The sequence below is a fragment of the Chelonia mydas genome, chromosome 11 (assembly GCF_015237465.2).
Source record: "Chelonia mydas isolate rCheMyd1 chromosome 11, rCheMyd1.pri.v2, whole genome shotgun sequence".
Taxonomy (NCBI): domain Eukaryota; kingdom Metazoa; phylum Chordata; order Testudines; family Cheloniidae; genus Chelonia; species Chelonia mydas.
The window spans coordinates 38,480,661-38,493,728 of record NC_051251.2 but is presented as its reverse complement, the minus strand read 5'-3'; the positions used below and the strand labels follow the sequence as shown (position 1 = coordinate 38,493,728).

The window sequence follows — 13,068 nt, the reverse complement described above, 5'->3', positions numbered from 1 at the left end:
CAATGGAAATATTTTATTGTAACTCCACATTTTGCCTAAAAAGCTTTTTCCTTAGGTCAGAGAGGGAGAGAAAAGAAACCTCTCATCCTTAGACTTCTGCAGCTTACCCTGCTCTTGGAAACAGAGTCTCTACAGTCAGTGCTAGAAGCCTATTGTAAGCCCTAAGAAGTTTTAAAAATATCCTACTATAAAAGGAGTCGGAAATGCATCATCATATAATAACTAAAACTATGATTCTGTGTGTCTGGGAATCCGAGAGCCAATAAACCACTAAAACAGAAAGACTTCAGACTATTCTTCTGATATGTCTGTTCAATCAAAAGAAATTTCTGTGGTAAAATATACCTATTATTTACAAGATTAGTTTAGACGTTTGTTTGTACCATTTTTTGTTTAACAAAAATTCAAACATTGTTGACAAATTAAAACACATTCTCCATACTAACAGTTTTCATTTTTAAATTTGTTTAACTAGTTAATAAATTTAAACATGAAAACAAAACATTGCACTAAGTTTTACATTTAGTAGAAAAAAATCAGTTTGACATATCCATATTGCCAAATCCATGGGTATCACATTTATCAAAGTGATTTTGCCTATAATTAAAATATATTATACATACGAGTACTAACTTGAAAAGTGATTCAACTTAGGTATTTCATTCCAATTCCCTTTCTTTCCATTTTATGGATATTAAAACCAGGAAGTTATATAGTCAACCCCTACCTTGGTATGAATACAGTAGAATTGCTTCATAACTTAATCATCACATTAATCTATTAATATTAAGTCTGTTGCATTGGATGACTGAAAAAACTGCTGTAATCAGCCTTTTGATACTCCAGAACTCCCCCACCATAGTCTAAACAGCACATGAAACATACAGCCTTGGCCTCTCACACCACACCCCAGCACAATCCTCTCCTATCCTTGTACAAGGACAGTTATCCCAGCCCTTCCAACTGAAGTACCACCCAACTTATCCAAGCAGAAACCCCCACATCCTCTCTGCTGGGAGCATCTTTGCCAAAGGAACATCCCTCACTCCCCCTGGCCTTCTCACAGTTCCTCTGGGTCCAGCTCCGGAGAGGTCAGCTGATGAACTCCTTCACTGCCTTCAGTCTCCAGCATAGAGCCAGCAGGCAACTCCCCCTGCTGCTTTCTGGCATTCAACCTTCATCTAGTCCTCTGACTCGGGGATACCAGCCAGCAAAACCCTCTTACTGGCCTCCTGCCTTCCTCCAAGAAGCACATTTTACCACCTTCTGCAAAGACACTGATGACTTACAGTTCCCCTGCTCTCACCTGCCCTTAAGTGACCCACTCCTTTCTAACTTCCTGAGCTCTATGTCCCTCCTTGGGTCTCATTCTGCTGCTGAGCCACCCTGATCTTTTATAACCTTCAGGTGCTATGCCAGGCCACCCTCTTAATGGTCCAAATTGGGAGCACTTGATCTGGCACAGGGGGCTGTCCTGCTTCATTTACTGCAACCAGCCATCCTGTGATACTGCTTTCTACTGTAGTAATATTGCTCTTTAATCTTTCATTTAACTTTTTAAAAAATACTCTACCTTAGAGAATAATTCCAAATAGAAGGAGAGAAGAAAATAGGGGGCAGAAACAAACTCACAGCAGATTTATCTCTCCTCATCTCCTTTTTCTAGTGTCTTTGCCTTTCACTCCACTTTGTACTAACCTGTCTGGCCTATTCAAAAGCAGTATGCAGTTCAGTTGTCAAGGCCTCTTTATATTTTATGTTCTTTAAGCAAACTATATTAAGATCATTCAATAGCTTTCCACTGGGCTTTAAATAAGCACAGCTCACAATTCCCTACATGCACATGAGCCTCAGAATGTGAAGTTTGCAAACACCAAGACGAAAGTAAATAAATACACTGTTTTAAATTGAAACTCAGAGTTTAGTGCAACATGCTTACTAGTGCTTAATGCAATAAACAGAGTAGGATGATACAAAAAGGGTAGCAAAAAAATAATAATTCAAAATTTTTACAGATTAGAGGGGAAATAATTACAAATTTGGGGCATACATGCTCTGCAATCTCCTAGGATATACTTACAATTCTTTGTAAATAAGGAGAACATTTTTTCTTCCTTTTACCCTCCATCTACCTCATATCATCAATGCCTGTTTAGGCAGGTGTTTCCTCCAACAACCCCTGGTAGATCCCTGACAGTTCTCACTATAAGACAGTGGCTTTGAAGGAATGGGCAGAAGATTTATTTTTTCTAAAGGATATATTATCTTTTTTGTAAAATGTCCAGATACTACAGTGGTGATACTTAAAAAGAAAACAAAAAAGGGGATAATAATTACCCTGTAAGGTAGGTGTGTATTTATTTAAATTATTGTATATATTATTTAAATTATTGTATACATTATTATCATGACATTGGGGTGCATGACATGGAAAAGAAGCAAAATTAAACTCCCCATGGTAAAAGTAACAGCACACCATAAAAACAACACACCATAAAAACCTCTGAAGAAATGATCAACAGTCAATCAAATGCAATTTAACAAAAGTTACATCTTGTATATACTCCCTGAGATGTGACAGGGCCCATTTTATACATCAAAACATTTGTAAGACGACTGATGATGTCTGAGTCAGAAGGTCATGGATTCAAATCTTTCAGGTGGACTGTACCAGTACCTTATGCTGTGTTGAAACTACCCTGCTGCATTGTAGGGATCACAATGCAATATCAGATATCTAAACTGATCTTTTTTTCTGCTCATCTCAGACAGCTCTCCAGACAGAAGTTAAAGATCCCAGATCACACTTCTAAAAGGAGTAAAGGATAAATCCAGTATCCTGGTCAGTATTCTATCTCTAAACTTTTTGCTGAGTTCCTGTGGCTGCTGAGCCTCACTCACTGCACTACCAGTATCTAAATCATGGTTTAGTGCTTTTGGAGATCCTGGTGTGAAAACAATTATATAAAATATAATTCTGTTTTTCTAGTCTGTACCAGAGGTGTTTGTACCTCAAAGAGTCCATTAGATTCCCTGCCAGTCTTTTCCATTCTAAAAGACATGTATCTTAACCAATTCTGCAATCAAGAATATAGCATTATCTGGAATCAATCAACAATATTCCTGAATCAGCTTGAGAGGACGCCATCGTGGAGCAATGTGAGGCGCTCTCCCATTGCTCCCTAAATTCCTTTTCAGTACAGGAATAAAGGAATGACCACATGTCTTAAACTTGAATCTTTAGTATCATAGAGCATTATTTTACCTCTAGAGCACTAGGGCAAAGGCCTTCTATCTATGTTTTGTATGGGGATTTGAAAGCGGACTAGCAAAATATCCTAACAAGTCAATCAGCTTGTGACAGTCACTAAACAATAAGTGTTAATAGCCACATTCAAATTATTAAAGGTTTCACTTGAAACCCAAGTAGTCCATATAAGTGTAAAGTCTTTTGTTTTTCAGTCCTCCTAGCAATGCGACAAAACCTTGAGCATGGTTCCCTCCAGTGGTTAATTAATACAAATTAGTCTTTTACGTTACTCCTTGTATGTCCACTGGAAGTATATTTTGTAAAGATGATTTGTAAACCTTTATGAAAAACAATAACTGGTGAATTTATTTTGAAAATGAAATTATGTAAAAATATTGTCACAGCATTTATATTATATGAAGTGAATTTTAATAAATACAGGTTTGTATATAGATTTATATTAAATGTGAGTGATGGGTTGTATTAAATACATTGCTGAAGAGGTAATCTGTACTGGTACAGATACTGTACTTGCTTGTCTCTTGCAACAGACATATGATATTCAAATTGTGTTAGACATTGTACACACAGACACAACCATGTGAACGCATAGCACTGGGAAGATTGCCGACTACTTCCCATTTATTATGCTCAGGATCATATTTCTCAATACTCTGCAGATATGTTCCTTTTGAATACGAATATCCTCCTGTTACATAGATGCATCCATTCATGACAACTGCACCACACTCCATCCTTCTTTCCATCGTATGCGCCATCTGCCTCCATTCATTTTGTTCTGGGTCATAGCAGTCAGTGATTGCGGTTTGTCCACCGACAAGATAGAGCTTGTTTTGTAAGGCAATGGAACACAGTCCATATTCTTCACAAAGAAAGGGAAAATAGTTTAATTTAGAATAATAAAACAAACAAACAGTACTACCTAGTTGGTGAAACTGCAGATACATATGATAGACTCTGTGTCACAATTTCAGAGAAACTGAATCTGTATTCCCTCTCTGTGGTCCATCAACGGCACCACTTAAGGTTTCAGGCTCCCAGATATCATCTCTCTTGGATAGAGATCATTCTCCCATACACTATGAGAAGCCCTACAATCCTGTCTGCCCATGCGCCAGCCCCTGTATATTGCCTCTTCTCCAAAGGCTGTGAACAGTGCATTGTCAGCAGTTACAAGTTACCACACAACTTTCTCAAAAAAATACATTTATTCATAGGATAAAAAAGCATTACAGAGAAAGCATAAAATAATAAAAGCTCCTACACACTTCAGAAATCACTCATCCTCCACATTGGGAGTCTGGTAGGCCAACACCCCTTTCAACACTTCAACAAGGGTTGGGTCTTTCTTTGGACAAAAGGTCCTGTCCATTTGCTAAATCAAAAGGAAGCCCCCCAACTCAGTTCAAGCTCTACCAAAAAGCTCTTTCTTTGTTTTGTAGTGTCTGGAAAACCCAGCCTGAAGCAGTATATGTCTAGGGACTGGTACTTCTATGGAGCTGTTTCCAAACAGGGACTGTTAGTAATCATCCCCTGCTGTTTTCAGTTCCTGCAGGAGCTGTACTAACCCTCCCCCAATGGAGTTCCATACAATCTCTGGCCCACAATGATACATTCATTAACTTCATACACTATCGTCCCAAAAAATACAGCATCTGGTTGCAATATCGGCCACAGTGGGGTCTTTTTTCAAAAGAAATTCTCCATTGACTTCAATTGGTTTTGGATCAGATCAGATTTTGAAAAACCTCAACAACTTCTGCTGTATCTGGTCTCAGGAAGACTAAGGGCATCGTAGAAGCTACATACATTTTAACCAGTGGTTAAAGAGAGTCTTGTTTAAAAATTTATGCAGATGAATATAGGAAGTAGAGGGGGAAATTTATTCTAACCCTGTCCATTCAGGATTGTTCCCTTGAGTTAATTTTCTTGTCCTTTATCCAATCTAGATTATATTACCCTATATGCTGAGGCTTCCACCACTTCTGTAGCAGACTATTCCACAGTCAAATCAATGTAACTGTCAATAATTTCTCTTTATTAATTTCATCCCATTACATTACAGGGAGGCAGTATGTCCTAGTGAATAGAGCACAAGACAAGGCTGGGACTCAGGAGACCTAGATTCTATTCCCAGCTCAACTATTGACCTACTGGGTGATCTTGGACAACTCACTTCACCTCTCTGTGGTTCAGTTCCTCCCTCTGTAAAATGGGGATAATCATACTGACCTCCTTTGTGAAATGCTTTGAGATCTACTGATGAAAGTAGATCAAAGCATTTCACAAATGAGGTGCTAAAAAGGTGCTGAAAGGTGCTACATAAGAGTTAGGTGTTATTACTTCTCTTTCCATTCGAACGCATCATCCTCTTCCTTATTAGGGTTCACACCTTCCATATATTAGTGGTTTATCATCACTGTCCTGTTCCTGAGCCAAAATCTTCTGACCTTTTTTGTCAATCTCCATTTCCCTAGTGTTGCAGCCTGTCTTTATGCAGACTCAAGACAATAGTTGGTTGCACTGTGCATGATCTCTGCAACCAATAGAGCTAGAATTAAACTTTATTTTTTAAAATTAATATGTAGATTCTGGAGCAAAATCTGCTTGAGACTTTCTATTCTGCCAGCCAGGAATCCATGTAAACCACCTCTGCCAAATGCCCAAAAGGGTATGGAGTTTCTAGGAAAATAGTGTACTGTATTGATAATATAGTTCATACTTAGTAATATAGAAAATAGCAATATATTAATTATATGCTTAATACAGTTCTGAAGCAAACTAAGGCCTGGTCTACACTAGAAAATTAAATCAGCATAACTACTTAGCTCAGAGGTATGAAAAATTCACACCCCTGAGGAGCAGAGTTAAACCAGCCTAAATCCCTGTGTAGACAGTGCTATGACAATGGAAGAATTCTTCCATCAGCCTTGCTACTGCCTCTTACGGAGGGGGATTATCTATGCTGACGAGAGAGCCCCTCCCATCGGTGTAGACAGTGTCTACACTGAAGTGGGACAGCGATGCAGCTGCACAGTTGTAACATTTTAAGTGTTAACAAGTCCTAAGGCTTTGTCTACACTGGAACCTGAATGACAGAACTTTTGTCGTTCAGTCATGTGAAAAAAACACACCCCCAAATGACAAGTTTTGCCGACAAAAAGCACCCGTGTGAACAGTGCTTTCTCGGCAGGAGAGCTCTCCTGCTAGAGCACTCCCAGAAAACCCCACTCCAGCAAAGATGTGTATAACATGAGTACACAGCTGTCACCATGAAGTACATGCTCGAAAGGTTGAAAATGAAACCTGAGCAGGAGCAGTCTCCAACAAAGGAGTTTTAGAGTAATTAACAACCAAGTTACACTGCTACTGAATGTATCCATTAGGGATTGCTGAAACAATCATTTATCTTCTATGTTGTCTTTAATGCTAACGCCCTATTACACTTCATAGTCATAAAAAAGCAGGTGCACACAAATAAGAAAACAAAAATAAAAATAAGAACAATGAAATAACACTTCACCTACATTTCAATACACTCAGTACAACAATTTTAAAATATTGTTAAAAGTTCTGTAAAGCAAATCTTTAAAACATAAAACTCATATGTTCCCCTCCCAAACTATACATAGAAAACCATTCAAAATGTGCATTAAAAAGTGATTTTGGTCATACATTTAGAATGTTTTCTCTGAATATAACTCTTATTTTCCCTTTTTATAATATTTTTAGAGAGAAGCTAGGTGAGGTAATACTTTTTTATTGGACTGGCTTCTGTTGGTGGAAGGTACAAGCTTTCGAGCTACACAGAGCTCTTTTTCAGGTCTGGGGAAGGAATCAAAGATACTACTTCACCTATCTTGTCTCATTCATTTCCTGAGACCAGCACAGCTACAACAACACAGCAAACAACTTTATAATATTTTAACACTTTTCATACTACATTAATATTAAACATTTATTTGTTGGCTTGCTGATCAAATACTTTGCTAGCTATTAACCTTACAGCAATTTAGAATGCATTTAGAATGCACTTGAAGCTTATTCTCTTTACAAAAGAACATTATCTAAAGCAATGACAAAGATCATTAAAACTTTCAACTAGAAGTAACCAAAGTCAAATTCTATATTCCATTGGGAAATGTTTCTGTTTACCTGGATGTGGACTTGTAGTGACTATGCTCCATTCATTGCTACCTGAATGATAGCTCTGAATTTTGTCATAGGTGCAGCTTCCCCTGTAACCATAGTGGCCTCCAATTACATAGATGACTTCACACAGGACACAGGCTGTGGCATTTCCAACACCTATTTATAGTATTAAATTCACAGCACAACTTCAGATTTTACAGAATACTGACTGCCACTTCCATCAATAACACATCAATAAGCTGAAGTTACTTGTTAATTAATATTTTAGTATAAAATTATTCTTCCAGGTATTTAAATGAAAGTGTAATAAAAGCATCAGAGAGAACGCTTAGAACACCTTACCTTGTCAATATAAGGCAAAGTCAATGAAAACAATAAAGCTTCTTACATATTTTATTGCATATTAATCAATATCAATCCATCCTTTCAGACCACACAAAAGATATGTGTAATATTTATATGTTAGGTGCTGTACCTAGATTTGCAGTACTTAAAGAAACACTGACAAGGTGGATGAGGTAATATCTTTTATTGGACCGACTTCTGTTGGTTAGTGAGACAAGCTTTCAAGCTACACAGAGCTCTTCTTCAGGCCTGGTAAAGATACTAAGAGTGTCACAGCTTGTCTCTCTCACCAACAGAAGTTGGTCCAATAAAAGATATTACCTCACCTACCTTCTCTCTAATATCTTGGGACCCACATGGCTACAACAACACGGCATACATTAAAGAAGCACTGTTAATGTTAGGATGGAAATTTGACTTATTTTAAAATTATTTTAATTTCATAGAGAATTTTAAATACCATTTTAAAATAATAATTTACCAAGAAAAATTTAAATGGCAATTGAGGTTCCTCAGCACCTCACAGAATCATTTATACTATTTTAATCCTCTGAATTACATAATTAATTATGCTGTTGTACAAACAAGGAAGTAAACAAATTGGAGCTATGACAGGTTTCAGAGTAGCAGCCATGTTAGTCTGTATCCGCAAAAAGAACAGGAGTACTTGTGGCACCTTAGAGACTAACAAATTTATTAGAGCATAAGCTTTTGTGGGCTACAGGCCACTTCATCGGATGCATAGATTGGAACATATAGTAAGAAGATATATAGATATATATATATACACACACACACATATACAGATAAGTTGGAAGTTGCCATACAAACTATGAGAGGCTAATTCGTTAAGATGAGCTATTATCAGCAGGAGAAAAAAACTTTTGTAGTGATAGTCAAGATGGCATTTAGACAGTTAACAAGGTGTGAGGATACTTAACCTAGGGAAATAGATTCAATATGTTTATCTCCATTAAAAAAAGTAACAAAAATGAATGCTTGCCAAATTAATATGGAAAAAAATCAGAAGGAAATTATAGAGAGAAAACATCTATACAAAAGAGACAAAACAGTTTATAGTATAATTCTAATATTCTACTCCTTTATAAATTAGCAATAAATTAGATCAAGAAGAATAATGGTTTATAGTAAACGATATGGACATCTAAGTAATGGCTGCATGAGCAGTATGAATTCTACTGATTTTTAACATTAAGTCACTATCCACTTTCTAGGTGTTTTGTATTTTACAGACCTCTTATAAAAGAGAGAATATGTAATTTAAAAAAACATGCAGTGACTTAATTCATATTTTTTTTACTTGCATTATCTTTGATAACAAGATAATACAGTTTATTCTTTGCAATAGTTCAAATTCTAATATTAAAAATAACTAAGCAAATCAAATGTTTTTCAATCTGTAGAATAAATTGCTGCCACTTTTCATCTTCCCACCAAGGACTTTAAAAGTCCTGGACTGATAATACACAGAGATGTGATAAAATTACATGAACAGAAGTTATGAATGACGGAAATGTGGCTATAAAGAAATGGATCACAACTGTAAACATTGTGATACCTGGAATTTGTTATTCTGATCAGAAGTTTTTATCAGATAGAACTTAACTGCTGTTTGGATACAAAGTAATTATCATCCATTGGAGCTAAAGTTAAATGACATTTTCATTAGAGTACAATCTGAATAAAAATATTATGATAATTTTATTGGAACTCAACTTCTGGTTTCACAGATTACTTTCTGAAGGTCCAGTCAGCACCAGAAGGGCTGAAATTGTACAGTGACTTTTCTATACCTTATACAGAAATTTTGCGCAAGAGAAGGTAACATGAAACTGAACATACTACCTTTAAATTCACATTAGTGTTGTTGGATACAGTCCTGTACAGAGTTCAGATGTTTCAAGTGGTTTGACTAATAAAGACGTGAACCCATTAAACCCATTAAAATTAATAGAAATACTCCCATTTACTTCCATGGGCTTGGATCAGGCCCTAAATATGGCTGTAGAGTTTACAGGTGGCAAGTGAAAAAGGACAGACATTGAGGCAATAACCATAGGAAAAGTTACATACCTTTGATCATGTTTGCAATGGGAACCCATTTCTTTTGTAAAGGATCATAGAATTCTGCTTCTTGTGCTGGAGCCCCTTTTCTGTAGCCCCCCAAAGCATAGACACAGCCGCCCAAGGTAACTGCACAGTGATAGTACCTTGTATTAAGCATGGGGCAGCCTTCTGTCCATTCATCAGTTTCACTGTTATAAATCCACACAGTATCAAGGGCTTCTATGTTGTCAGTTCTATAGCCCCCCATTACATAAATGTTGGGTCCCAAACTAGTGACCCCATAGCTCTCCCTTGTGTGATCAGGCATCTCCGTTCCCTGGATCCAAGCATTAGTTAAAGGATCCCACACATGGACTTCTGATAAAGGATGCCAGTAATATCCTCCAATCACATACATAGCTGCTGTGGGCCTTTTGGAAATGTCTTTTGGGTTTGTGTTTAATGCACTGTATATCAGAGACCTTATCTTGTTTTCATTAAGCTGGCATTTTTTTCGCAAGCTTAAGGCTGATCTTAAATATATTTCATTTAAATCTATTTTGAGGCAGTTCAGCAGATCAAAAATGCATTCAATTCTTTTCTCCACGTCATATGCTATCCATTTAACCACAGGTTCTATGGCTGCCTCTTCTTTCCAAACATTGAGATTCTCTCTGGAGAGAATAAATAGGAGTTTCTCATAGCTGATTTCCAGAAATTCTTCCTGCCTCCACACTTCTTCAAATCTTGATAACAATATCCTCCTAGATTCTTTCTCTAGCTCTGAACAAAGGTGATACTCTGCAAAGGAGTGCATCCCTATGCAGTTGACAGTATCTACATGCCTTACCAGAAACTGCTCACAGGCTTTCTTTACTGACACAAACTGGAGGAGATCCGCAGCTTGGAGGAGACTTTGAACATTTCTCTCTGTTATTTGGATTTGTGATGTGTATGCATAATTCACAAGAGCCTCCAGTATAGTGTGGCTGATCCCAGGAAGTTTGATCTGATTTTTAGATTTTTCTTTCATGTCAGCTGTGAACATTGCCCTAAAATAATTGCTACAAGCAGCTAAAACAGCTTTGTGGCAAAGGAAGATCACACCAGAAGCACACTGCAGAGTAATATCAGTAAATAAGCCATCCCGGTAAAATGTTCTGAAAGCCTGCAGGAAATCCACAGGGTGAGAAAGATCGTTGTAAATATAGGTGTAGTCCTCTTCTCCGCTCAGAGCCATCTCTGGAATAAAGTCAAACAAAAGGGGGTAGTTTTCAGTTATGCAAATTGCTTTGGGTAGTCAGCGCTGAATGTCTTAATTGTCCGTGTACATTGTATCAATGCTGCAGTCCAAAAGGCAAAATATTTCGCAGTCACGAAGCAAAATCACACGCATTTTCAAATAAGGTTTTATTCATGGCTTTATACATATTCAACCACATCCAGGGGGATAGTAAACTCGATGCATATGGATGCGTCTCCTTCTAATAACGGGTCTGTGACAGACTTTGCTGTATTGTACTATTCAAATTATTTGACTTCGTACAGCCAGAATGCGCACAGAAAAACAGATCTCTCACCACGCAAATATGGCACGTGAAGAGATAACTGGAACCCACATGCCTTAACATTTTACATCTAACTCCATGTGGAGTCCAAGCTGCGTAGAGACCCAATGTCCAACGCCAGCGCAATCCGTTTGTAGGAGAGCTGCAATACTTTAGTATTTCAATGCTAAAATGACGGGGGAAGCGGCAATGGACAGTACCGCACGCGCGTGGAGTGGCGCGGCCGCTGGGCGCGCGGGGAACTCAAGGGGGACGTGGAGCCCCGCAGCACTGGGTGCCAGCTCCTTATGGCTCAGCCCGCTAGCACAAAGCGGCTCCCGCTGCAGGCAGCCTCACGCCACGGGCTCAGCCTGAAGCCCCGACACGACAGCTGGGCTCGTCCGGCTCCGCGTTGGAGGAGCACGGCGGGGAAGCCTGCGCTGCTGCGGCGCACCCTGGATCAGCCGCCCCCGGCCAGCCTGAGAACGCAGGGGGCTCCCGCGAGGACCCTCGGCCAGCGCCCTGCCCGGCCCATCGGCCCTGCGGCAGCGGGGAGGCGGCCAGCAAAGCCCCCCAGCAGCCACGCGCCGCCCTCAAAGCCCACGCGGGGGGCCGGGCGGCTGCGGAACGGGAACCTGCCGGCGGAGGGCGGCGCCGTCAGCTCGCAGAGCCGGCGGGTAACGCCTCGCGCCCCAGCCGCGCCGCCCGCCCTGCGCGCGGGCCCAGGCCGCCGCGAGCCACTTACTGCTCTGTCAGAGGCGGCCGCCGCGGCTGGGCTGGGGCCGGGCTCAGGCGGCGGGCAGCGGCCCCTTGACCTTATTCGTGAGAGAGGCTGCCGCGGGAGGCGACTGAAGAGCTGAGGGGCAGCTCCCGGCCCGTGTCGGGGTGTCTCAGCGGTCTCCCCTCCCCCCGCCCCGCCGCCGCTTCCAGCCCGGCAGCGCCCCCTCCTCAAGGTCATCGCGCCCCCGCGAGACACAGCGCCCCGCTCCAACAGCTGCGGCTCCGCCTGGCGCGGGGGGGGCGGACTGTGGGGTAGGGTTCCTGCCGGAGCAGGGCCCGGGGCCGCTGCAGCTTTCCCAGCCCAGCAGCTCAGTGACACGCAACCAGGCACAGGGAAGCTACCCTAGGACGTGGCTTTCACAGTCCCCCACAGTGGCCCACGCCACGAGCGTCCCCCCAGCACCTGCCAGGGCCCAAATCAGCCTCTTCTGCAACCCGCCCAGATGCTGCTCAGCCGAACCCCGCAAACAGCGAAGGCTAAAGAGGCGGCAAGGTTAATTGCTCCAGGTGAACTGCAACCTGCTCCGGTGCGATCCTGTCCTCACGTGTAGAAGGCACGCTCAGGGCTTGGCCTGGGCATGCGGGGAGCTCCCCACATCGTGCCGCTCAACCTCCCACTGCCCATGGGGGACAGACTCCGCATGAGGAACACAGCAAATGATCCATGCCGGACACCGAAGTAGCTATGGAGTTCCCTTTCTGTAGGTGTAAATGACTCTTCTCATTATGTCTAACTGTCATGTAGACATGTCACAACTAGAGCTGTCTACTGTTCTCATCATGGTGATTCTTTTTTCCTCCTGTAAATAATTAGCAGCACTAGTAATCCCAATTATGGTTGGCGCATAAGTAACTCTGGATTTGAAATGAATGCTGTCCATCAAAACCAGGGAGCCAAGGCTCCCT

The 13,068-nt window shown here is 40.7% G+C and overlaps 1 protein-coding gene across 1 annotated transcript; it reads right to left on the bottom strand.

Annotated features, from left to right (window-relative positions):
• Positions 1-502: 502 nt before the first annotated feature.
• Positions 503-12,758, bottom strand: KLHL23 (kelch like family member 23). The gene is made up of 4 exons (XM_007056590.3): positions 12,128-12,758; positions 9,863-11,077; positions 7,427-7,579; positions 503-4,133 (listed from the first exon to the last, which is right to left on the bottom strand). Exons 2-4 carry the CDS (start codon positions 11,073-11,075, stop codon positions 3,823-3,825), a joined length of 1,677 nt encoding a protein of 558 aa, XP_007056652.2. The 5' UTR covers positions 11,076-11,077; positions 12,128-12,758; the 3' UTR covers positions 503-3,822.
• Between the last annotated feature and the right edge of the window lie 310 nt (positions 12,759-13,068).

Coding starts and splice junctions, on each gene's coding strand:
- KLHL23 (XM_007056590.3), bottom strand. CDS start 11,075: ATGGCTCTGAGCGGAGAAGAGGACTACACCTATATTTACAACGATCTT. Junction 7,580..9,862: donor CATTGCAAACATGATCAAAG/GTATGTAACTTT, acceptor TACTATAAATAG/GTGTTGGAAATGCCACAGCC. Junction 4,134..7,426: donor CACTACAAGTCCACATCCAG/GTAAACAGAAAC, acceptor TTCTTTGTGAAG/AATATGGACTGTGTTCCATT.